At 44.6% G+C, this 26,171-nt stretch overlaps 1 protein-coding gene across 25 annotated transcripts in view; it reads left to right on the top strand.

Annotated features, from left to right (window-relative positions):
- LOC111521831 (GATOR complex protein DEPDC5) overlaps nt 1–26,171 on the top strand; it is a 170,381-nt gene that overhangs the window by 25,367 nt on the left and 118,843 nt on the right. For all 25 annotated transcript variants that reach the window (XR_003306698.2, XR_003306696.2, XR_003306697.2 and 22 more), the window contains 8 exons: nt 3,468–3,546; nt 4,366–4,427; nt 12,164–12,233; nt 13,171–13,243; nt 18,244–18,347; nt 19,252–19,326; nt 24,837–24,971; nt 25,729–25,790. Coding sequence is in view for 15 of the 25 variants with exons in the window: in XM_026447062.1 (XP_026302847.1) it covers nt 3,468–3,546; nt 4,366–4,427; nt 12,164–12,233; nt 13,171–13,243; nt 18,244–18,347; nt 19,252–19,326; nt 24,837–24,971; nt 25,729–25,790 (660 nt within the window). In the remaining 10 variants the exon portion in view is untranslated. The remainder of the gene's footprint in view (nt 1–3,467; nt 3,547–4,365; nt 4,428–12,163; nt 12,234–13,170; nt 13,244–18,243; nt 18,348–19,251; nt 19,327–24,836; nt 24,972–25,728; nt 25,791–26,171) is intronic.

Below are 26,171 nucleotides of genomic sequence, written 5' to 3'. Positions count from 1 at the left end.
AGTGGAGGAATCACTAGAGGCAGTTGAGTCTGGAGTTCTCTTCATCGCTTCTCCCATATGTTGTTCCCCACTGTCCCCTAGTGTCCTCGCCACGCACACCACTCATTGTTCCCCAACATGCTATCTTCTCTCTTGCCACCATGTCTTTACACATGCTGCCCTCTGTAACCTGGGGTGCCTAGACCCTGCATTTCCCCTTCCCAAGCCACTCATCCAGGTCTCAGCTCTAGTCTCAGGATTCCCTGCTTCTGGAGAGCCTTCCTGGTCCACCAGGCTGGAAGTACCTCCATGGCACCCTGGATCTGTGCACTCATTAGCAGTTCCCACACTGCGGTAGGTGCACTTGCTTGTGTGCCTTGTCACTGGACTGTGAGCACCCTCAGAGCAAGGACTGCATCTTTAACCTTTATATGCCAAAGTTCTCTGACATGTCTACTGGCACCTAGTAGTCTCTCAAATGTTGGCGGAGTGAAATATTAGACAAGCTTCACTGCCTCAAGAATTCATCATCTGGGCCGGGTGCAGTGGCTCACACCTGTAATCCCAGCACTTTGGGAGGTCAAGGCGGGTGGTTCACCTGAGGTCGGGAGTTTGAGACCAGCCTGACCAACATGGAAAAACCCCATCTCTACTAAAAATATAAAATAAACCGGGCTTGGTGGTGCATGCCTGTAATCCCAGCTACTTGGGAGGCTGAGGCCAGAGAATCACTTGAACCCAGGAGGTGGAGGTTGCGGTGAGCCAAGATCATGCCATTGCACTCCAGCCTGGGCAACAAGAGCGAAACTCTGTCTCAAAAAAAAAAAAAAAAAAACACACAAAGAATTTATTATCTGATTAGAGAAACAAGACTTTCAAATTTTCTTTTTAATTATTTTTGAGATGGGAGTCTTGTGTTATTCAGGGGTCCTTCCTGGGCTCTAGCAGTCCTGTTTCAGTATCTGGGATTATAGGCACATGCCACCACACCCATCAGAAAAACACGAGTTTATTTTTATTTTATTTATTTATTATTATTATTATTATTATTTTGAGATGGAGTCTCGCTGTGTCACCCAGGCTGGAGTGCAGTGGTGCGATCTCGGCTCACTACAACCTCCGCCTCCCGGGTTCAAGAGACTCTCCTGCCTTAGCCTCCTGAGTAGCTGGGACTACGGGCACTTGCCACCACACCTGACTTTTTATATTTTTAGTAGAGACGGGGTTTCACCATGTTGGCCAGATTGGTCTCGAATTCCTGACCTCAAGTGATCCGCCCACATCAGCCTCCCAAAATGTTGGGATTACAGGGGTGAGCCACCACATCTGGCCAAAAAATATTAAATAAGATGAGGCTGGACATGGTGGCTCATGTCTGTAATCCCAGGACTTTGGGAGGCCAAGGTGGGGGGATTGCTTGAGCCCAGGAGATTGAGACCAGCCTGGGCAATAGAGGGAGAACCCATCTCTCAAAAGAAAATTTAGGTGGGCTAGTGGCTCACACCTGTAATCTCAGCTACTTGGGAAGCTGAGGCAGGATGATCACTTGAGCCCAGGAGTTTGATGTTACAGTGAGCTATGATAGTGCCACTGTATTCCTACCTGGGAGACAGAGTGAGACTTTGTCTCTACAAACAAACAGAGGAAAACAACTTTTAAGTATAAGAACCTTGCATATTTATTATTATAACATTTAGACAATATAACCTATATTTCTGTTCATTTCTCTGAAAAATTTTTTTTTTTTTTGAGATGGAGTCTCACTCTGTCGCCGAGGCTGGAGTGCAGTGGTGCGATCTTGGCTCACTGCAACCTCAGCCTCCTGCGTTCAAGCGATTGTCCTGCCTCAGCCTCCCCAGTAGCTGGAATTACAGGCGTTCACCACCATGCCTGGCTAATTTTTGTATTTTAGTAGAGACGGGGTTTCGCCATGTTGGTCAGGCTGGTCTCCAACTCCTGACCTCAGATGATCCACCTGCCTCAGCCTCCCAAAGTGCTGGGATTACAGGTGTGAGTCACCATGCCCAGCCAGGAGCTTCAGTCTTTAAGGAGCAGGTCTCTGATGGACTAAAGGAGTGTTAGAGATTTACATTTTACGTTCCCTCTAAACTTCTTTAGAGCGTTGTGGAGGAAAGGCTCTGTGGTATAGCACACAGGGCTAGAAAACCACTTATGCTTTTCATTGAGGCAGTCTGAGAGTAGTGGAAGTACGATGTGAGTTATAATTTATTAGATTGGCAACTCATCACCTGGCACATCTTAGCCCAAGTACTGTCTCCGTAACGAGATTTCGATAACTTTCCCAGGTAGATTCACTGCCCGTTCCCCTGCATTTCTTGTCTAAATGTTCATAGAACCTTTGTATATGTTGGAATGTTTTGCATGTTTTTATCTTGTACTGTAAGCTCCTAGAGGATAGGGACCAGATCTTCTTTTCACTGTCTCTGAAACAGGGCTCAGAGTAAGAGTTCAGTAACTATTTAAATGAAACAAAGAATGCTTCGATGAAGTTTGCTTTTAGAGGTCCCAAGTCATGGCCCCGAGCTGTGACTCATGTTTATAATCCCAACACTTCAGGAGGCAAAGGTGGTAAGAGGTGAAGCCAGCTGGACTTCCTGGGTCGAGTAGGGACTTGGAGAACTTTTCTGTCTAGCTAGAGGATTGTAAATGCACCAATCAGCGCTCTTTGTCTAGCTAAAGGATTGTAAGCGCACCAATCAGCACTCTGTAAAATGGACCAATCAGTGCTCTGTAAAATGGACCAATCAGTAGGATGTGGACTAGGACAAATAAGGAAATAAAAGCTGGCCACCCTAGCCAGCAGCGCAACCCCGGGTCCCGTTCCACGTGGAAGCTTTGTTCTTTTGCTCTTCACAATGTATCTGGCTGCTGCTCACTCTTGGTGAGCAAAGGTGGTCCATGCCACCTGTAAGAGCTGTAACACTCACTGTGAAGGTCTGCAGCTTCATTCTTGAAGTCAGGGAGACCAGGAACCCACTGGAAGGAACCACCTCCGGACACAGTGTGAGAATTGCTTGGGCCCAGGAGTTTAAAACCACTCTGGGCAACATAGGGAGACCGCCTTTTTACAAAAATACAAAAATTTTGTGGCCTGGGGATGCATTCCCATAGTCCCACCTACTTGGGGGGCTGCAGTGGGAGGATCATTTCATCCTGGGAGTCTGAGGCTGCAGTGAGCTGTGATTATGTCACTGCACTCAGCCTGGGTGGCAAGAGTGAGATCCTGTCTCAAAACAAAGGAAAAAAAGAAGTCCAACATTGCAGGATTCTTTTATCATTGCTTAAAAAAAACATTGTGATTAAAAAGCCTATCATAAAATTTACTATCTTAACCATTTTAAGTGTATAGTTCAGTAGTGTTAAGAACATTTATACTGTTGTGAAGCAGATCTTCAGAACTTTTTCATCTTATAGAACTGAAACTCTATATGGCATTGCTTTTTAATACAATTGTGTTTTTATTTCAGGTGGTGTTTCGTTCTACGTCAGCTATGGTTTACATATTTATTCAGATGAGCTGTGAAATGTGGGATTTTGATATTTATGGTACTGTTTCTAATGCTGATTATAACTGCTAAGGGGAGAATTTTCTGGAACTACAAATGCTAACTCATGAATGCCCAGGGTCCCCCACATCATCTTCTAACAAACTTTAAATATAGAGTGTTTTCTCGTTCTGAAGATACACTGCTTTTTTCAATAATCAAATTTCTTTCAAACTGCATTTTACATTGAAGCCACAGCCTCTTAGTAGTGAGGCAGATATTAAATTTGGCTTCAAAAAATAAATAAATAAACTCGGCTTCTTAGAAAGTTGAGAATGAAACCACTTTGTACATCTGGCTGTTACGATCTTGTAAGATGTACAAAACAGGCTGGGTGTAGTGGCTCATGCCTTGTAATCCTAGCAGTTTGGGAGGCTGAGGCGGGCAGATCACCTGAGGTCAGGAGTTGGAGACTAGCCTGACCAACATGGGGAAACCCTGTATTTACTAAAAATACAAAAATTAGCCAGGTGTGGTGGCAGGTGCCTGTAATGCCAGCTTCTTGGGAGGCTGAGGCAGGAGAATTGCTTGAATCTGGGAGGCAGAGGTTGCAGTGGACCAATATCGCGCCACTGCACTCCAGCCTGGGAGGCAGAGTAAGACTCTGTCTTGGAAAAAAACAAAAAACAAACAAACAAAAAAGTGTACAAAATACACCTTTTTGGTCCCCTTTCTTAGAGAAGAAATTGCAAGCAATTTACTTAGGGAATTGCTTAGAGAAAAATTTACTTAGAGAAGAAATTTAGTTAGAGAAGAAATTGCAAGCAAGAAATAAAGATTGTGCTCATGTTCTCACCTTCTTTTCATTGTTTCTTTTCAGGGGATTTGTATTTTGAGAAAGCTGTGAATGGTTTCCTTGCTGATCTATTTACCAAGTGGAAGGTACATTTCTTCTTATACACTAAGTCTCATTATGTAAACATTACCCAATACAGATTTTAAAAATGCACTGTTTTTGTTAAATTGCCCTAAATTTAGCTATTTTAGCTAAAACCCAGACTCCAGATTTAAATTACCCTAATAATCTCAATTTATGAGAATTTGTGAAAAACACAAAGCTAGCACCACACTCAATGATAAAAGACTGAAAACTTTCCCCCAAGATGAGTAACAAGGTAAGTATGCTTGCTTTTGCCACTGCTGTTCAACATTATACTAACTAGAAGTTCTAGACAGACCACCTAGGCAAGCAAAAGAAATAAAAGGCATCCAAATCGAAAAAGAAGTAAAACTATTTCTATTCACAGATAATATGATATATGTAGAAAATCCTCAAAATCCACAAAGTAAGTGTGAGAGCTAGTGCATTCAACAAAGTTTCAGGATACCCAGTCAACACACAAAATAATTGTGTTTCTATATACCAGCAATAAACAATCTAAAAGAATAAAATACTTAGAATACTTTACCCTGGGAGCTGTAAGACTGGTCCACTAAAATCTATAAAATATTGTGAAAGGAGTTAATGGAGACCTGAGTAAATAGTAAGATAACCTGTGTTCACAGATAGAAAGACTCAATATTGTGCATTTGGCAATACTACCCAAAGCAGTTTACAGTTTAGTGCAGTTCCTATCAAAATACCAGTGCCTTTTTTTTTTTTTTTTGCAGAAATAGAAATGCTGATCCTAAAATTCATGTGGAATTGCAAGGGATCCCGAATAGTCAAAACAATCTTGTAAAAGGAGAACGAAGTTGGAGGACTCTCACTTCCTAATTTCAAAACTTACTAAAACCCTCAATCATCAGAATAGTGTGATATTGACATAAGGTTAGATATATAGATCAATGGAATTGAATTGAAATCAATCCATACATCTATGGTCAGTTAGACAAGGGCATCAAGTTCATTTAATGAGAGAAAGAATATTCTCTTCAACAAATTGTTCTGGAACAACTGAATGTCCATATGGAAAAGAATGAATTTGAACCCTCACCTCAAATCATATGAAATGGAACCAAAATGAATCAAAGACTTAAACATAAGAGCTAAAATTGGCTGGGCACGGTGGCTCACAACCTGTAATCTCAGCACTTTGGGAGGCCAAGGTGGGCAGATCATTTGAGGTCAGGAGTTTGAGACCAGCCTGGCCAACGCGATGAAACCCTGTCTCTACTAAAAATACAAAAATTAGACCAGGCATGGTGGTGGGTGCCCTGTAATCCCACTACTCAGGAGGCTGAGACAGGAGAATCACTTGAACCTGGCAGGTGGAGGTTGCAGTGAGCTGAGATTATGCCACTGTACTCCAGCCTGGGCAAAAGAGTGAGACTCCATGTCAAAAATAAATAAATAAGTAAATAAAGAGCTAAAACTATAAAGCTGAGCCAGGTGTGGTCGCTCATGGGAGGTGGAGGTGGGCAGATTGCATGAGCCCAGGAATTCTAGACCAGCCCTGGCAGTATGACAAAACTTTGTCTCCACAAAAAAATACAAAAACTTAGCTATGTGTGGTGGCTAAAAAAAAGAAAAGAAAGAAGAAAGAATTTTTAAAAGTTTTATTTTTATTTTATTTATTTATTTATTTTTGAGACAGAGTCTCACTCTGTTGCCCAGGCTGGAGTGCGGTGGTGCGATCTCAGCTCACTGCAACCTCCGCCTCCCAGGTTCAAACAACCTGAAAAAAAGAATTGAATTTTTTTTAAGAGACAGGGTTTTGCTCTATCCTGTCACCTAGGTTGGAGTGCAGTGGTATAATCATAGACTATAACCTCAAATTCCTGTGCTCAAGGGATCCTCTTGCCTCAGCTTCTTGAGTGGTTGGGACTACAGGCATTTGCCAACACAGCCAGCTAAACTTTTTCTGTTTTTAGTTTTGTAGAGACAGGGTCTCCTTTTGTTGCCTGGGCTACTCTTGAACTTTTATTTTCATGTGATTCTCCCACCTGCCTGAATTCTCCACCTATTCAATTCTCCTGCCTCAGCCTCCTGAGTAGCTGGGATTACAGGTGCCTGCTATCATGCCCAGCTAATTTTTTGTATTTTTACTAGAGAGAGGGTTTTACCATGTTGGCCAGGCTGGTCTTGAACTGCTAACCTCAGGCAGCCTGCGTCGGCCTCCCAAAGTGTTGGGATTACAAGCATGAGCCGCCGCACCTAGCCTAAAAAGTTTTATAATTTTTGTTTTTTTTTTTTTTTGAGACAGGGTCTTGCTGTCACCCAGGCTGAAGTGCAATGGAGCGATCATGGCTCACTGTAGCTTTGACCTCCTGGGCTCAAGGGATCCTCCTGCCTTAGCCTGAGTAGCTTGGGACTACAGGCGTTTGCTACCACACCTAGCTAATTTTTTGTATTTTTTGTAGAGATGGTTTTGCCATGTTGCCCAGACTGGTCTCAAACTCCTGAGCTCAAGCAGTCGCCCACCTTGGCCTCCCAAATTGCTAGGATTACAATAGAACTACCACGCCTGGCTGGGAAATTCATATAACCTTGAATTTGGCAGTGGTTTCTTAGATATAACACCAAAAGCACAACCTCCAAGTTAAAAGCAGATGAATCAGACTTCAAAACTAAAAACTTTTGTTCATCAACAGACATTATCAAGAAAGTGAAGGGGCCAGACGTGCTGGCTCACACCTTTAATCCCAGCACTTTGGGAGGCCGAGGTAGGAGAGTTGCATGAAGCCAAAAGTTCCAGTAGCCCAGGCAACGAAATGAGACCCTGTCTCTACAAGAATAAAAATAGAAAAAAATAGCTGACTGCATTGGCAAATGCCTGTAGTCTCAGCTACTCAAGAGGCTGAGGCGAGAGGATCCCTTGAGCATAGGAATTTGAGGTTACAGTACGATTGTACCACTGCACTCCAACCTGGGTGACAGGACAGAGCGAGACCCTGTCTCTTAAAAAAAAAAAAAAAGAAGGCAACCCACAGAATGGGAGAAAATATATGCAAATGATCTGATAAAAGTCTGTTATCCAGAAAATACATAGAACTTCTATAACTCAAGAAAGAAAAGAAAAAACCCTAATTGACAAATGGGCAAAGGCTGCCCCATTCTCCATGATGTGATTATTTCACATTACATGCCTGTATCAAACATCTCATGTACCCCACAGATATAAACACCTACTATGTACCCATAAAAATTAAAAAATAATTAAAATTATTAAACAAAAAAACAAATGGGCAAAGGACTTGAATAGACATTTCTCATGTCCAACAAGTACATGAAAAGATACTCAAGATCGTTAGTCTTTAGGAAAATGCAAACTAATACCACAATGAAATGCCGCTTCACACCCACTAGGATGACTATATATGTATATATATATTTTTTGAGACAGAGTCTTGACATGTTGCCCAGTCTAGAGTGCAGTGGCGCAGTCATAGCTCACTGCAGCCTTGATTGCCCCAGCTCAAGGGGCCATCCCTTCTCAGCCTCCTGGGTAGCTGGGACTATAAGCATGTGCCACTATGCCACACTACTTTTTTTTTTTTGGTGGAAATGAGGTCTCACTATGTTATCCAGGCAGATCTCGAACTCCTGAGCTTAAGTGATCTTCCCACCTTGGCCACCCAATGTGCTGAGATTACAGACATGAGCTACAGTGCCTAGTCCATATTTTTTTTTTTCTTTGTTTCTTTTTGAGATGGAGTTTCACTCTTGTTGCCCAGGCTGGAGAGCAATGGTGCAATCTTGGCCCACTGCAACCACTGCCTCCCAGGTTCAAGCAATTCTCCTGCCTCAGTCTCCCGAGTAGCTGAGATTACAGGCACCTACTGCCAATGCCCGGCTAATTTTTTTGTATTTTTAGTAGAGATGGGGTTTCACCATGTTGGCCGGGCTGGTCTCGAGCTTCTGACCTCAGGTGATCCGCCTGCCTCGGCCTCCCAAAGTGCTGGGATTATAGGGGTGAGCCATTGTGCCTGGTCCCATATTCTTTTTTTTATTTATTTATGTAGTTTTTGAGACAGAGTCTTGCTCTGTCGCCCAGACCGGAGTGCAGTGCTGCGATCTCAAACATGGCTCACTGCAACCTCCACCTCCCAGGTTCAAGCGATTCTCGTCCCTCAGCCTGCCGAGTAGCTGGGATTATAGGTGTGCGCCACCTTACTCTGCTAATTTTTGTATTTTTAGTAGTGATGTGGTTTCATCATGTTGGCCAGGCTGATCTCGAACTCGTGGCCTCAAGTGATCTGCCCACCGTGGCCTCCCAAAGTGCTGGATTATAGGCCTAGCCCATATTCTTGACAGCATTATTCATATTAGCTAAAAAGTAGGATAACACAAATAACAAATGTCTATCAGTAAAAGTATAGATAAATAAAACGTATATCCGTACAGTATAGTAGTAGTCTGCCATAAAGAAGAATGAAGTACTAACATGCTACAGCATAGATGAATCTTGAACACATGCTAAGTGAGAGAAGCCAGATAGTGGATCAAATACAAATCATAAGATGTTATATATATGAAATATCCAGAATAGGTAAATATATAATATAGAGATTAGTGGTTGCCAGGAACTGAGGGTGGGTAGTGACTGACTGTTTAATCAGTTTGGGATTTCCTGTTGGGGTGATGAAAATGTTTTGGATTTAAATGATGGTGATAGTTATACAATATGGTGAATGTATTAAATGTCACAATGACAATATTTATATGTGTTTTGCCACAATTAAAAAATTATTTCATTCAATTATCCCACCTTGATTTCACATGAAAACGTTTTGATGAAAAAGTATTTGAAGTCACATTATGTAGTGTAAAAGAGTAGAGTTTGTATTAAGGCAGACTGGGTTTTAAATGATCTCATTAGCTTGCCTTTTTTTTTTTTTTTTTTTAATTAAGAGACAAGGTCTTGCTTTGCTGCTCAGGCTGGTCTTGAACTCCTGGGCTCCAAGAATCCTCTCACTTAATCCTCCTCAGTAGTTGGGACTACAGGTGCAGGCCACTATGCCTGGCTTATTAGCTTTTTTTTTATCTCCGAGGATTAGTCTCTAAGGCTCCATTTCTTCAGCTGCAAAATGAAGATAATAATAGACCCTCTCACCACATCACTTATGAGTTGAGACACTCCATGCCCACGTCAGCCTGTTGTGAGCCCATTGTGTTTTCCTGTATATCGCTTGCACTAAAATTAGATAAGGGTGCTGAGTTTGGAGCTCTTGGAGTCCAGTGAATTAATTGGTAGTCAGTGAAGGTCTGCTGTTTCCTAGCACTCTGCTTTTGGTACTGTGGCTTGTATTTAGGAATTTCTGTCCACTTGAGATACATCTATGAAATGTGCATTATATTATGTGCCTTATGTAGTGAGTGCTGAATTCTGTAGTCACTAAGCGTACTTGGGATAAAGATGGGGTTGGTCAGTATAGGCTGTTGTCTTCAGAGACCCAGGAGGAACTGAAACTGAACTTGCTAGCTCACTGGTGCAAGCCACTTTTCATATTCATTTGTAAACACCCTACTTCCAGGATATTGATCTCCAGACTCCATGGAAATGTTTATTCTTGTTAGTCCCCGTCGCTGTCCAAAGGAAGTTCTTTGCCTTGGCTTATACTACTGAGTCTGGAGCAAACCCCCACCCTCGTCCTATGAGACTAGTAGGGTGTGGGAGTGTCTTTGATTCTTTTTTTTTTTTGAGACGGAGTCTCTCTCTGTGGCCCAGGCTGGAGTGCAGTGGCCGGATCTCAGCTCACTGCAAGCTCCACCTCCCGGGTTTACACCATTCTCCTGCCTCAGCCTCCCAAGTAGCTGGGACTACAGGTGCCTGCCACCTTGCCCGGCTAATTTTTTGTATTTTTTAGTAGAGACGGGGTTTTACCATGTTAGCCAGGATGGTCTTGATCTCCCGACCTCGTGATCTGCCCGTCTCGGCCTTCCAAAGTGCTGGGATTACAGGCTTGAGCCACCGCGCCCGGCCGTGTCTTTGATTCTTAAATCCACCACCATGGGTGCTGTTCTTGTTCCCTAGACCACAGTTCTGCAGAAATTAAAAAACACCGTAGGCCTGGCATTGTGGCTCACGCCTGTAATCCCAGCACTTTGCCAAGGCTAGTGGATCACTTGAGCCCAGCCTGGGGATTATGATGAAACTCTCTCTTTTTTCTTTCTTTCTTTTTTTTTTGGATGATGTCTTGCTCTGTTGCCCAGCCTGGAGTGCAATGGCACAATCTCGGCTCACTGCAGTCTCCGTCTCCTGGGTTCAAGTGATTATCCTGCCTCAGCCTCCCGAGTGGCTGTGACTTCAGGCGCATGCCACGTTGCCTGGGTAGTGTAGAGTTTCGCCATGTTGGCCAGGCTGGTCTGGAACTCCTGACCTCGGGTGATCCACCTGCCTCAGCCTCCCAAAGCACTGTGATTACAGGTGTGAGCCACCACGCCCAGCAGAAACCCTGTCTTTACAAGAAATGCAAAAATTATCTGGGCCTGTTGGCGCTTGTCTGTAGTCCCAGCTTCTCGGGAACTGGGAGACAGTGATCATTATTTACTGCTGATTTGCAGCTTTCCAATCACTTTCCACATTCCTGGCACTTTAGGTAACTTTCCCAAGGTCACGTAGTGGCAAGTGTCAGGGCCAGGACTCCATCTAGGTCTTCTGACTCCCGGCAGTGCTCTGTCCCCTGCACTGCAACCTGAAGTTACATGAAGCTATTCAACATTGTGCACTGCTGCTGAGCCACCTGGATTAAGAATATTATGTGCAGCTGGGCCTCACACCTATAATCCCAGCACTTTGGGAGGCTGAGGCAGGCCTATCACTTGAGGCCACAAGTTTGAGACCAGCCTGGCCAACATGGTGAAATCATGTCTCTCCTAAAAATACAAAAATTACCTGGGTGTGGTGGCCCATGCCTGTAACCCCAGCTACTCCGGAGGCAGAGGCAGGAGAATTGCTTAAACCTGGGAGGTGGAGGCTGCAGTGAGCCGAGATCATGCTACTGTACTCCAGACTGGGCAACTGAGTGAGACTCTGCCTCAAAAAGAAAAAAAAAGAATAAGGCTGGGCATGATGGCTCACACCTGTAATCCCAGCACTTTGGGAGGCTGAGGCAGGAGGATCACGAGATCGGGAGTTCGAGACCATCCTGGCCAACATGGTAAAACCCCGTCTCTACTCAAAATACAAAAATTGGCCGGGCGCGGTGCCTCAAGCCTGTAATCCCCAGCACTTTGGGAGGCCGAGATGGGCGGATCACGAGGTCAGGAGTTCGAGACCATCCTGGCTAACATGGTGAAACCCCGTCTCTACTAAAAAATACAAAAAGCTAGCCGGGCGAGGTGGCTGGCGCCTGTAGTCCCAGCTACTTGGGAGGCTGAGGCAGGAGAATGGCGTAAACCCGGGAGGCGGAGCTTGCAGTGAGCTGAGATCCGGCCACTGCACTCCAGCCCGGGTGACAGAGCGAGACTCCGTCTCAAAAAAAAAAAAAACAAAAATTAGCTGGGTGTGGTGGTGCATGCCTAAAGTCCCAGCTACTTGGGAGGCTAAGCCAGGAGAATTGCTTGAACTCAGGAGGTGGAGGTTGCAGTGAGCTGAGATTGTGCCACTGCACTCCAGCCTGGTGATAGAGTTAAGACTCATCTCAAAAAAAAAAAAAATTATGTGCATGCAGTCTGCTTCGTAGTGAAGTAAATGAAACAAACGTTAACTCTGTTGTTCTGTACTCATACATAGGAGAAGAACTGTAGTCATGAAGTGACCGTGGTCCTGTTTTCTAGAACTTTCTATGATGCAAAATCTGTTGGTGAGTAACTCTTTCTCTCCTACAGTTGTTTTTTATTAGGCTTCCCCCAACCCCACCCCAGCCATTCCCTCTCATTTTTTGACTCGTTGCGCTTTTACACCGTTCCCATCTTTTCTGCTATGAGGATAGTGTAAAAAGGAAAGTAGCACAGTCCATTAGTGGAAGCAAGAGGTCTGTGGGCTGTGATTCATCTTAAAACCAATTTAATAGACAGTTGGCTGGGCACAGTGGCTCACCCCTGTAATCCCACAACTTTGGGAGGCTGAGGTGGGCAGATCACCTGAGGTCAGGAGTTGAAGACCAGCCTGGCCAACGTGGTAAAACCCCATCTCTACTAAAAATACAAAAACGAGCCAGATGTGGTGGCATGCACCTGTAGTCCCAGCTACCCAGGAAGCTGAGGCAGGAGAATTGCTTGAACTCAGGAGGCAGAGGTTGCAGTAAGCTGAGATCTTGCCACTGCACTCCAGCCTGGGTGACAGAGCAAGACCTTGTCTCAAAAAAAAAAAAAAAATGGACAGTTATGTTTAATTTTTTGGGATGCAAATCTTTTTTTTTTTTGAGACAGAGTCTTGCTCTATTGCCCTGGCTGGAGTGCAGTGGTGCGATCTCAGCTCACTGCAAGCTCCGCCTCTCGGGTTCATGCCATTCTCCTGCCTCAGCCTCCCCAGCAAATGGGACTACAGGCGCCCGCCACTATGCCTGGCTAAGTTTTTTGTATTTTTAGTAGAGATGGAGTTTCACCATATTAGCCAGGATGGTCTTGATCCCTGACCTCGTGATCCACCTGCCTTGGCCTCCCAAAGTACTGGGATTACAGGCATGAGCCACCGTGCTTGACCTATGATGATGCAAATCTTTAACCCAGAAGGGGAAGCTGACAAAACTGAATTTCTCTTCTCAACCTGAACTACATACTCCATTTTCTCTATTTCAGATGAATTTCCTGAGATAAACCGAGCCTCAATTCGACAGGATCATAAGGGGAGATTCTATGAAGACTTTTACAAGTGTGTTTGGGTGCTTTACTATACTTTTTATTTATTTATTAGTTGTTTCTTTCCTAACTTAAAAAAATGCCAGCCTGGGCAACATGGCAAAACCCTGTACCAAAAATACAAAAGAATTAGCCACCTGTTGTCCCAGCTACTTGGGAGGCTGAGGTGGGAGGATCACTTGAGCCTGGGAGGTGGAGGTTGCAGTGAGCTGAGATCACACCACTGCACCCTAACCTGGGAGAGAGAGAGACCCTGTCTCCAAAAACAAACAAACAAAAAAGAATAAATAAACCTTTTGATTTTGAAATGACTTTAGATTTACAGAGAAGTTTCAAAGATAGTACAGTTCCTGTATACTCTTTGCTCTGTTTCCTCTAATGTTAACATTTCATAACCAAGTTACATTTGTGAAAACTGGGTTAACATTGGTATATTACTATTAAGTAAATTCAGACATTTTTCAGATTTTAGCACTCGTGTACTTGCCGTGTCTAGTCCAAGATACCACATTGCATTTAGACCTTCTAAATGTTTTATTGTGAAAAACTTCAACATTCAGAAAAGAAGAGCAAATAATATAATGAGTCCGTATACCCAATATCTGAATTTAACAGTTATTATTTTGTCATATTTAATTCATCTGGTTTTTTCAGTGCCACCGACTAAGTAAATTATCAATGTTGTAACATTTTACTCCTATACATATTCAAAAAAGGCATTTTTATATCTGACCACAATATCGTTATTATGTTTAACATTATTATTTTGTTTGTTTGTTTGAGACGGAGTCTCCCTCTGTCGCCCAGGCTGGAGTGAAGTGGCACAGTCTCGGCTCACTGCAAGCTCCACCTCCTGGGTTCACGCCATTCTCCTGCCTCAGCCTCCTGAGTAGCTGGGACTACAGGCACCCACCACCACGTCTGGCTAATTGTTTTTTGTAGTTTTAGTAGAGATGGGGTTTCACCATGTTAGCCAGGATGGTCTCGATCTCCTGACCTCATGATCTGCCTGCCTCCGCCTCCCAAAGTGCTGGGATTACAGGCGTGAGCCACCACGCCTGGCCCTTTTTTTTTTTTTTTTTTTCTGAGACACAGTTTCACTCTGTCGCCCAGGCTGGAGTGCAGTGGTCATGTAAGCTCATTGCAAACTCCGCCTCCCAGGTTCAAGGGATTCTCGTGTCTCAGCCTCCCCAGTAGCTGGGACTACAGGCACCCGCGACCATGCCTGGCTAATTTTTTAAAATTTTTATTAGAGATGCGGTTTTGCTATGTTGGCCAGCCTGGTTTCCAATCCTGACCTCAGGTTATCCACCCGCCTTGGCCTCCTAAAGTGCTGGAATTATAGACACGCCCAGCTGACACCAGTATCTTATTGAGATGGTAATCAGATAGTAATAGTTACTGTTTTGTCGGGACTTAGCATGAATGAGTTACACTTCTAAGCACTTTACATGACTTGAGTCATTTAAATATCACAGCATCCCTATGGGATAGGTACTGTTACCCCATTTTACAGATGTGGAAACTTGGACACAGAATTTCAGTAACTTATCCAAAGTCCATAGCATATTAAGTGGTGGAGCATGGACCTGACACAGCCAATCTAGTTCAGAGTCTGTGCTTTTTGACCACTGTATTCCTCAGCCTCATATGGATTATATTTTAGATTATTTGTTGATCTTCTGTTGGATCCTGTACTCCTTGGAGAATTTTATAAAAGTGATGGGCCCTGTGCTATACTGACACCTCCACTCCTCCCCTTATGCAGATGAATTCTGCATACCTCTAATTCAGTGAATTCCAGGAACCATGAAAGCTCTTTTGGCTTAACAGTATATGAAGTTTTATCTGTATAATGAATATGAATTAGTTTGAGCATAATCAGTTATAGAAAGTACTATATATGGCATGAATGTGTGAATTACAAATGTAGATTTTTAGGTGTATATGACTATATATTTTTAATATATGAAAGTTTATGTCATTACAAAGTCATCCTCAACATTTTTTAGATTGAGAGAAACTGGCTATCTTTTTCTTACTGAGAGAAACTGGTTATCTTTTTCTTACTGCAAAAATAATACAGGTTAATTTTAGGAAAATCACAAAATAGGCCAGGTGTGGTGGCTGATGCCTATAATCCCAGCACTTTGGGAAGGCGAGCCAGGCACATTACCTGAGCTCAGGAGTTTGAAACCAGCCAGGTCAACATGGAAAAATCCTGTCTCTACAAAAAATGCAAAAAATTAGCTGGGCACGGTGGTGCGTGCCTGTAGTTTCAGCTACTTGGGAGGATTACTTGAGCCTTGGAAGTCGAGTCTGCAGTGAGCCAAGATCGTGCCACTGCACTCTAGCCTGAGTGACATAGTGATACCCTCTCTCAGAAACAACAACAACAACAACAATAAAAGCACACCAAAGTATAGTTAAATAGAGAGGAATTCAAAACACACTCAATTCCATCTCCCGAATACAGTCTTCATTATGTTGGTAAATCAACCCCTATTATCTGTATTTAGGAGAAAAATTAGTTTTCACGAGATGTGATCGCAAATTGCATGTGATTTTTTTTTTTTTTTCTTTGAGAGAGAGTCTTGCTGTGTTGCACAGGCTGGAGTGCAGTGGTGCAATCTTGGCTCACTGCAGCCTCCACCTCCTGGGTTCAAGCAATTCCCTGCTTCAGCCTCCAGAGTAGCTGGGATTGCAGGCGTCCACCATCACGCCAGGCTAATTTTTGTATTTTTAGTAGGGACGGGGTTTCACCATCTTGACCTCAGGTGATCCACCCATGCCGGGCCTCCATGTGATTTTTTTACATGTTTTATTGTTTTTATTTCTTTTTGAGACAGTGTCTTGCTATCACCCAGACTAGAGTGCAATGGTGCAATCTCAACTCACTGCAAACTTCGCCTCCTGGGTTCAAGTGATTATCTTGCCTCAGCTTCCTGAGTAGCTGGGATTACAGGTACCCACCACCATGCCCGGTTAATTTTTGTATTTTTAGTAGAGACTGAGTTTCACCGTGTTGGCCAGGCTGGTCTTCAACTCCTGACATCAGGTGATCCGCCTGCCTTGGCCTCCCAGAGTGCTGGGATTACAGGTGTGAGCCACCGCGCCCGGCCCACATGGTTCCCTTTTTATGTGTTTTAAACCTTCATTTTATTTCTTTTTCTTTTTTGTTTTTGAGACGGAGTTTCACTCTTATTGCCCAGTCTGGAGTGCAGTGACACGATCTCAGCTCACCGTAACCTCTGCCTCCCGGGTTCAAGCGATTATTTTGCCTCCGCCTCTCGTGTAGCTGGGATTACATGCATGCGCCACCACACCCAGCTAATTTTGTATTTTTAGTAGAGACGGGGTTTCTCCATGTTGGTCAGGCTGGTCTTGAACTCCTGACCTCAGGTGATCCCCCTACCTCGCCCTCTCCAAATGCTGGGATTACAGGCGTGAGCCACTGTACCCGGCCATAAACCTTCATTTTCTACTTTGTCACAAATGCCAATCCATGTTAAACACCCTACTTCCATAGTATCTGTTTTGAGACAGAGTCTCGCTCAGCCTGGAGTGCAGTGGTGTGATCTCGGCGCACTGCAAGCTCTGCTTCCTGGGTCCGCACCATTCTCCTGCCTCAGCCTCCCGAGTAGCTGGGACTACAGGCGCCAGACACCATACCTGGCTAATTCTTTTGGTATTTTTTTAGTAGAGACGGTCTTGACCATGCTAGCCAGAATGGTCTCGATCTCCTGACTTCATGATCTGCTGACCTTGGCCTCCCAAAGTGCTGGGATTACGAGCATGAACCACTGCGCCCAGCCCACTGTATCATTTTTTAAGTAGAAATTACATTGGGTTAGTATTGTTGAAAATTGAGGTGACTTCCAGTTTTTCGCTATTCTCAACAGTATTGCCAGTGAACATTCTTACAGATAAGTTTTTAAGCATATCTTTAGTTTTTATTATAAATTCCCAGAAATGGAACTATTAGGTCAAAGGATGGTCTGTGTTGTAAAGGCTATTTGTACAGCCAATGTACCCTCCATTAAAGTAGAAGATCCTGTTTTCCTAGCAGCAATTTCTGTGTCCTCACCAACACTGAAGGTTTTTTTTTGTTTTTTGTTTTTTGTTTTTGAGGTGGAGTTGCGCTATGTCTCCCAGGCCGGAGTGCAGTGGCTCGATCTCGGCTCATTGAAACGTCCGCCTCCTGGGTTCAAGTGATTCTCCTGCCTCAGCCTTCCAAGTAGCTGGGGTTACAGGTGCCTGCCACCGTACCCAGCTAATTTTTGTATTTTTAGTAGAAACGGGGTTTCACCATGTTGGCCAGGCTGGTCTTGAACTCCTGACCTCTTTATCCACCTGCCTCAGCCTCCTAAAGTGCTGGAATTGCAAGTTATGAGCTACCGCACCCAGCCTCTTTTTTTTTAATGCTTCTTTCCCAATTGGATTGGCAAAAAAATAAGCTCACTGAGTCTTTTTTTTGTTTGTTTTTTGAGACAGAGTCTCGCTCTTTCACCTAGGCTGGAGTGCAGTGGTGTGATCTTGGCTCACTGTACTCCAATTACACTCTTTTTGAAACCTTGTAAGGAACCTGATGTTCTGTATTTAAAGTTGCTGTATTAGTCCATTTTCTCACTGCTATAAAGACATACCCAAGACTGGGTAATTTATAAAGAAAAAAAGTTTAATTGACTTACAGTTCTGCATGGTTGGGGAGGCCTCTGGAAACTTACAATCATGGTGGCAGGTGAAGGGGAAGCAAGACATGTCTTACCATGGTGAAGCAGGAAAAAGAGCAAGCACAGGGGAAAGTGCACCTTTTAAACCATCAGATATCATGAGAACTCCCTCACTATCACAAGAACAGCATGGGGGAAACCACCCCCATGATCCAATCACCTCCCACGAGGTTCCTCCCTTGACACATAGGAATTACAATTTGAGATGCAGTTTGGGGGCGACACAGAGCCAAACCATATCAGCTGCTCAATATCCGTTTTATGATAATACTATTTTCAGAGTGGTGGTGCAAAATGAGAGAAGAGAAGAATGGACTTCACTTCTCGTGACCATTAAAAAACTCTTCATCCAGTATCCAGTGTTGGTGCGACTGGAACAGGCAGGTACTGCTTTCATGGAATAGAAGGTGCAGCGGGGACAGGACGTGTAGGAGGGGTCTGGGATACAGAGAAGAGATTTTTGTGCTTGTATCTCTCTCATGGCCGTGTGTAGTTTCGGCTTTTGATCAGGTTTCTGTTTCCAGTTGGATCCCAGCTGTACATTTCGTTATGCAGTAAGTTCAGCAGTGTCCCTCATACAGGGCGTGAGGCCTTGTGGAGCCAGATGGCTTCTACTTTTTTTTTTTTTTTTTGAGACAGGGTCTCACTCTATCATCTAGGCTGCACTGGAGTAGAGCAGTCGTACTTTAACTTTAAACCCCTGGGGCTCAAGCAATCCTCCTGCTTCCATCTCCCGGGTAGCTAGGACGACAAGCACGCGCTACCATGCCCAGATAATTATTTCATTTTTTGTAGAGACAGAGTCTCACTGTGTTGACCAGGCTGGTTTCAAACTCCTCGTCTTAAGCGATCTTCCTGCCTCCACCTCCCAAAGTGCTGGGATTACAGGTGCGAGCCACCATGCTCAGCCACCACTTATTTAAGAGTTCATCTTTTGGCCGGGTGCGGTGGCTCACGCCTGTGATCCCAGCACTTTCGGAGGCCAAGGCGGGCGGATCACGAGGTCAGGAGTTCAAGACCAGCCTGATCAATATGGTGAAACCCTGTCTTTACTAAAAATACAAAAATTAGCCTTGCGCGGTGGCACGTGCTCGCAGTTCTGGCTACTCGGGAGGCTGAGGCAAGAGAATCGCTTGAACCCGGGAGGTGGAGATTGCGGTGAGCCAAGATCGCACCACTGCACTCCAGCATGGGCAACAGTGCAAGACTCTGTCTCAAAAAAAAAAAAAAAGACAGAGAGTTCATCTTTCGTGAGATGTTTTTCTTTCTCTTGTATATTTTGCTTCAGAGGGCTTTCCTCAAGGAGACAATTCTACCTCAGCACAAGGAAACTACCTGGAGGCCATCAATCTGTCATTCAATGGTGAGTAAGGATGCCAGCCGGTGAGCCAGCATCTTGCCTACCACATGGCTATGTTACTGGAAAGATGTCCTGATCCAGACCCTAAGAGAAGGTTCTTGGATCTTGCAGAAGAAAGAATCTGGGGGCGAGTCCACAGAATAAAGTGAAAGCAAGTATATTAAGCAATAGGCCGGGTGTAGTGGCTCACGCCTATAATCCCAGCACTTTGGGAGGCTGAAGCGGGTGGATCACCTGAGGTCAGGAGTTCGAGACCAGCTTGGTCAACATGGTGAAACCTCGTCTCTAATAATAATACAAAAATTAGCTGGGCATGGTGGTGCACACCTATAATCCCAGCTACTTGGGAGGCTGAGGCAGGAGAGTTGCTTGAACCCAGGAGGCAGAGGTTGCAGTGAGCTGAGATTGTGCCATTATACTCCAGCCTGGGTGACAAGAGTGAAACTCTGTCTCATAAAAAAGAAAGAAAGGAATAAAAGAATGACTACTCCATAGAAAGAGCAAGGCATTTCTGAAAGCAGGAGGAGGAACACATTCTCCTTAGGTACCATGGTGGTTTATATGTAACAAAGCAAACAGTCATGGGGGAGAGGTGCTCTTCTGCACGCACTCATGACAAAGGATTGTTCATCTTTTTGTAACTGCTGTCTTTCTCAAGAATCTATATTATTTTCTTTAAAGCAAAACTTACTTTTTTTTGAGACGGAGTCTTGCTCTGTCACCAGACTGGAGTGCAGTGACGCAATCTCGGCCCACTGCAACCTCTGACTCGTGGATTCAAGCGATTCTTCTGCCTCAGCCTCCCGAGTAGCTGGGACTACAGGTGCGCATCACCACACCCAGCTAATTTTTGTATTTTTTGGAGAGACAGGGTTTCACCACGTTGGCCAGAATGGTCTCAATCTCCTGACTTCATGATCCACCCGCCTTGGCCTCCCAAAGTGTTGGGATTATAGGCATGAGCCACCGCACCTGGCCTTTTTGTTTTTTGTTTTTTTTTTTTTTGAGACGGAGTCTTGCTGTGTCGCCAGGGCTGGAGTGCAGTGGCCGGATCTCAGCTCACTGCAAGCTCCGCTGCCTTCCGGGTTCACGCCATTCTCTCACCTCAGCCTCCCAAGTAGCTGGGACTACAGGCGCACTCCAGCTCGCCCGGCTAGTTTTTTGTATTTTTTAGTAGAGACAGAGTTTCACCATGTTAGCCAGTATGGTCTCGATCTCCTGACCTTGTGATCCGCCCGTCTCGGCCTCCCAAAGTGCTGGGATTACAGGCTTGAGCCACCGCGCCCGGCCGCCTTTTTGTTTTTTAATATGCTTTAAGTTCTGGGATACATGTGCAGAACGTGCAGGTTTGTTACATAGGTATACATGAGCCGTGGTGGTTTGCTTCACCCATCAACCAATCATCTCCATTATGTATTTCTCCTAATGCTTTTTTTTTTTTTTGTATTTTTTGGGATGGAGTGTTGCTCTGTCTTCCAGGCTGGAGTGCAGTGGTGTGATCTTGGCTCACTGAAACCTCTGCCTCCCAGATTCAAGTGATTCTCCTGCCTCAGCCTCCTGAGTAGCTGGGACTACAGGTGTGCACCACCACGCCCGGCTAATTTTTGTGTTTTTAGTAGAGACGAGGTTTCACCGTATTGGCCAGGCTGGTCTCAAGCTCCTGACCTTGTGATCCACCTATCTCGGCCTCCCAAAGTGTTGGAATTACAGGCATGAGCCACCGCGCCCAGTCTTTTTTTTTTTTTTTTTTTTGAGACGGAGTCTCGCTCTGTCGCCCAGGCTGGAGTGCAGTGGCTGGATCTCAGCTCACTGCAAGCTCCACCTCCCAGGTTTACGCCATTCTCCTGCCTCAACCTCCCGAGTAGCTGGGACTACAGGCGCCCGCCACCTCGCCCGGCTAGTTTTTTGTATTTTTTAGTAGAGACGGGGTTTCACCGTGTTAGCCAGGATGATCTCGATCTCCTGACCTCGTGATCCGCCCATCTCGGCCTCCCAAAGTGCTGGGATTACAGGCTTGAGCCACCGCGCCCGGCCGATTTTTTTTTTTTTTTGAGCCAGTCTCACTCTGTCTCCAGGCTGCAGTGCAGTGGCGTGATCTCTGCTCGGTGCAACCTCCAACTCCCAGGTTCAAGCGATTCTCCTGCCTCAGCCTCCCAAGTAGCTGAAATCACAGGTACGTGCCACCACCCCCAGCTAATTTTTGTATCTTTAGTAGAGAGAGAGTTGTATGTACCATGTTGGCCAGGATGGTCTCCATCTCCTGACCTCGTGATCCGCCCACCTCAGCCTCCCAAAGTGCTGGGATTACAGGCGTGAGCCACTTCGCCTGGCCACAAAACTTACTCTTAAACTAAGAATGCTTTCGTTCTTAAGATATTGGGATATCAGGGCTGGGCACGGTGGCTCACGCCTGTAATCTCAGCACTTCGGGAGGCCAATGCGGGCAGATCACGAGGTCAGGAGATTGAGACCATCCTGGCTAACACGGTGAAACCCCGTCTTTACTAAAAATACAAAAAATTAACCGGGCATGGTGGCGGGCCCCTGTATTCCCAGCTACTCTAGAGACTGAGGCAGGAGAATGGTTTGAACACTGGAGGCGGAGCTTGCAGTGAGCCAAGATTGCGCCACTGCACTCCAGCCTGGACGACAGAGCAAGACTCCATCTCAAAAAAAAACAAAAAAAAAAAAACGTTGGGACATCAGGACATTTCCTGGGTCTGTTAAGTCCTGAGTCTGTTGGGTAAACATTATTAACCTGTTCCCTTAACTGTAAACATCCTGTGACTAAGAATGCCTAACCTCCTGAGAATGCAGCCTAGCAGGTCTGAACCTCATTGTCCCTAGCCCCTATTCAAGATGGAGTTGCTCTGGTTTAAAGGCCTCTGACAGCTATGCATGTCTCTTTATGAATGCCTGCAGACCCAGACCTAGGTGATGATGCCTCCATTCAGCTACCCCCAAAATTAAAGCAATAGCTTCTCATTGGGTGGTTGTAATGACCAACATTTAGCTCTTGGGTCTTCTGTTGACCGGTTAATTTGGTAGTCTCATCTGCTTCTCGTGGTCAGGAACTGCAAGGATCCTCCTTGTGTTCTTTGACTTACTCAAACTGTGTTATTATTTTCCACCCCATCCCTCAACTGCTTCTAGGTATTTTTTTAAAAATCTACTTAAAAAATAAAAATTTAAAATAAAAATTAAAAAAATTAAAATCTAGTTAAAAAAAAATTACAAAAGTGACCAGGTGCCATGACTCAGACCTATAATCCCAGCACTTTGGGAGGTCAAGGCAGACAGATCACTTGAGGTCCGGAGTTTGAGACCAGCCTGGGCAACATGGTGAAACCCTGTCTCTACTAAAAATACAAAAATTAGCTAGCATGGTGGCACACACCTGTAATCTCAGCTATTCAGGAGGCTGAGACAGGAGAATCAGTTGAACCTGGGAGGTGGAGGTTGTGGTGAGCAGAGATCACGCCACCGCACTCCAGCCTGGGTGATAGAAAAAGACACTGTCTCAAAAAAAAAAAAAAACTGCAACGTTTTTTTTTTTTTTTTTATATAAATAGGCCTGCTGCAATGGCTGACACCTGTAATACCAGCACTTTGGGAGGCTGAGGCAGGGGGATCACCTGAGGTCAGGAGCTCAAGACCAGCCTGGCCAACATGGCAAAACCCCATCTTTACTAAAAATACATAAAAAACTTGCCAGGCATGGTGGTGCATGCCTGTCATACCAGCTACTTGGGAGGCTGAAGCAGGAAAATCACTTAAACCTGGGAGGTGGAGGTTACAGTGAGCTGAGATTGTGCCACTGCATTCCAGCCTGGGTGATGGAGTTAAGACTGTATAGAATAGAATAGAATAGAATGGAATAGAATGGAATAGAACGATACTCTCCTCCTGAACCCCATTGTCCTCTTTTTTAAGGGGAACCATTGTTAGCAGTGTGGTATGATTATCCCGGCATTTATGTGTTAGCTGAAATATATTGTTTGGAAATAACAGAAATGTATTGATTTAGTTTAAACAAAAAGGGAAATTTACTGTAAGGATACAGAGGCTTAAGTGGAGCAGCCGGGAAAGGCTCAAACACCATGTTGAAGAACCTTAGTGGCTCTGGGAACCATAGCAGCAGGAATTATGAGAGCCATATTTCAGCTTCCAGCAACCCTGTCTCTGCTCTCTGTTCAGAATTCACATTCCTGGTAGAGAGAGTCTGATCTGCCCAGCTCCAGTTAGGTGTCCATCTGTCACTGGCCAGAGGTGGAAGTGATGATGTACATTCACATCACTGTGTATATCATCTTCCCACGTGTCTGTACACAGGTGCTGGGGGAATTCTAGAGCATGAGGTCTTCTATTAGTAAATCTTCTTGTCATATTGGAATATCACTGATTTTTCATAGTAAGAATCACAGAAGCTAGAAGTAAAAAGTGACTTGCCAGATTTACAAAATCATCCCAAGATTTTGGTCTACTCTTTTAAATAGTGTCTTAAATTAATACTATCTAATATAATCTAATTATATAGTTTATATATATAATAAAATAATATATAATATATAAAATAATCTAATATAATCAAAGTTTTACTACAGACTCATTTATAGATGGTTCAAATTAACAGCATGGATTTTTTTTTTTTTTTTTTGACACAGAGTCTTGCTCCGTCACCCAGGCTGGAATGCAGTGGCATGATCTCTGCTCACTGCAACCTCTGCCTCCTGGGTTCAAGTGATTCTCCCATGTCAGTCTCCCAAGTAGCTGGGATTACAGGTGCACACCATCATGCCTGGCTAATTTTTGTATTTTTTGGTAGGGATGGAGTTTCACCATGTTGGCCAGCCTGGTCTCAAACTCCTGATTTCAAGTGATCCACCTGCCTCGGCCTCCCAAAGTGCTGGGATTACAGGCGTGAGCCACCGTGCCCAGCCCTAACAGCATGAAATTTGAGCATTTAAGGCTGCACAGGGCAAGTATTAGGCATCAATGAGGTGTATTAACAAAGGTGACAGAGACTTATTCCTGTGGTCAAGTAGTTCTTAATATAGAAAAGATAGATGTGTATACATTTAGCTAGAATGTGGCAGTTGCTATAATAAAAATATGGGCCGGGTGCGGTGGCTCACGCCTGTAATCCCAGCACTTTGGGAGGCCGAGGTGGGCGAACCACCTGAGGTCGGGAGTTCGAGACCATCCTGGCCAACATGGTGGAACCCGTCTCTACTAAAAATACAAAAAATTAGCCAGGTGTGGTGGCATGTACCTGTAGTCCCAGCTACTCAGGAGGCTGAGGCAGGAGAATTGCTTGAACCCAGGAGGCGGAGGTTGCAGTGAGCCCAGATCACGCCAACGTACTCCAGCCTGGTGACAGAGCAAGACTCTGTCTCAAAATAAAATAAAATAAAAATATGGGCAGAATGCTCTGAGAGTGTAGAGATGCTTGTTTGTGACAGGTTCTGAAAAACTGTAATATCATTATTGTGGAATTTTTGTTTTATTTCTAGTGTTTGATAAGCATTATATCAACCGCAACTTTGACCGAACGGGGCAGATGTCAGTGGTGATCACGCCCGGGGTGGGTGTCTTTGAAGTGGACCGCCTACTCATGATCTTGACCAAGCAGCGGATGATAGATAATGGTAATGCTCTCTGGTTTGTGCCCTGTCTCCACGTGTTCCTAGCCTGCTTTTCCCTTAGAACTGTGAGCTTCACTGACTTCTTAGAATGTGAGGAGCTCTGTATAGTGTTCTGTGTGTCACAACATCTGTGGATGTCAATAGGCGTCAGGTGTTAAAGATTCATGGTCAAATCAGTTTGGGAAATGCTGGGTCATGCAAAGATAAGCAGGTTCCATAATGACAGGTCTTCCTCCGTTTTTAATATGTTAGTGTAGGTTGTTTTTCTCTAAAGGGTGTATCAGGGTACTCTGAGTTTCCCAAATATATTTGGCACTAGAGAAGCCTTCCTGGAGGGATGATTTCAAGGGACCCATGTGCTGTCAGCCCGTTTTCAGATGCACTATCAGACAATCTAGTCCAGTCCTCCCTCCATGATGTGCCTCGTACCCCCAACTCAGCCCCACACCCCACAATTTGATTTGTTTCATCAACAAGATGGAGTTGGGATGCTGAGGCAGTAGAATTGCTTGAACCCAGGAGGCAGAGGTTGCAGAGAACTGTGATCTCTGATCACTGCACATCATCCTGGGCAGCAGAGCGAGACTGTCTCAAAAAGTGTATTTACTTCTTTGCTGCATAGGCAGCACTATGAGGTTATAAATCATACAATGGTAAGTTAGCTCTGCCTAATACACAGTTAAATAACATGATTTATAGATAGGGATGCTTGTCTCCTCCATTCCCTCCCCACAACTCTTTCTGTCTTTTATTTTTTTAGGAATTGGTGTGGACTTGGTGTGTATGGGAGAGCAACCGTTACATGCTGTCCCATTGTTCAAGGTAATTAGATTTTGGCCAGTTTGAGTATAGTTAGAAAGAGAAAAAATCCAGGCGCTGTGGCATGCGCTTATAGTCCTACTTACTCGAGAGGCTGAAGTGGGAAGATCCCTTGAGCCTAGGAGTTTGGGTATTGTTTGTTATGAACATGCCTATGAATAACTATTGCTCTCCAGCCCAGTCAGCAAAGCAAGACTCCATCTCTAAAAAAAAAATTTTTTTTTTTTTTTGAGACAAAATCTTGTTCTTGTCCCCCAGGCTGGAGTGCCATGGCGTGATCTCGGCTCACTGCAACCTCTGCCTCCCGGGTTCAAGCAATTCTCCTGCCTCAGCCTCCTGAGTAGCTGTGATTACAGGCACCTGCCACCACGCCTGGCTAATTTT

The sequence above is a fragment of the Piliocolobus tephrosceles genome, chromosome 19 (genome assembly GCF_002776525.5).
Source record: "Piliocolobus tephrosceles isolate RC106 chromosome 19, ASM277652v3, whole genome shotgun sequence".
NCBI lineage: Eukaryota > Metazoa > Chordata > Mammalia > Primates > Cercopithecidae > Piliocolobus > Piliocolobus tephrosceles.
This window is presented reverse-complemented; position numbering and strand designations above follow the sequence as displayed.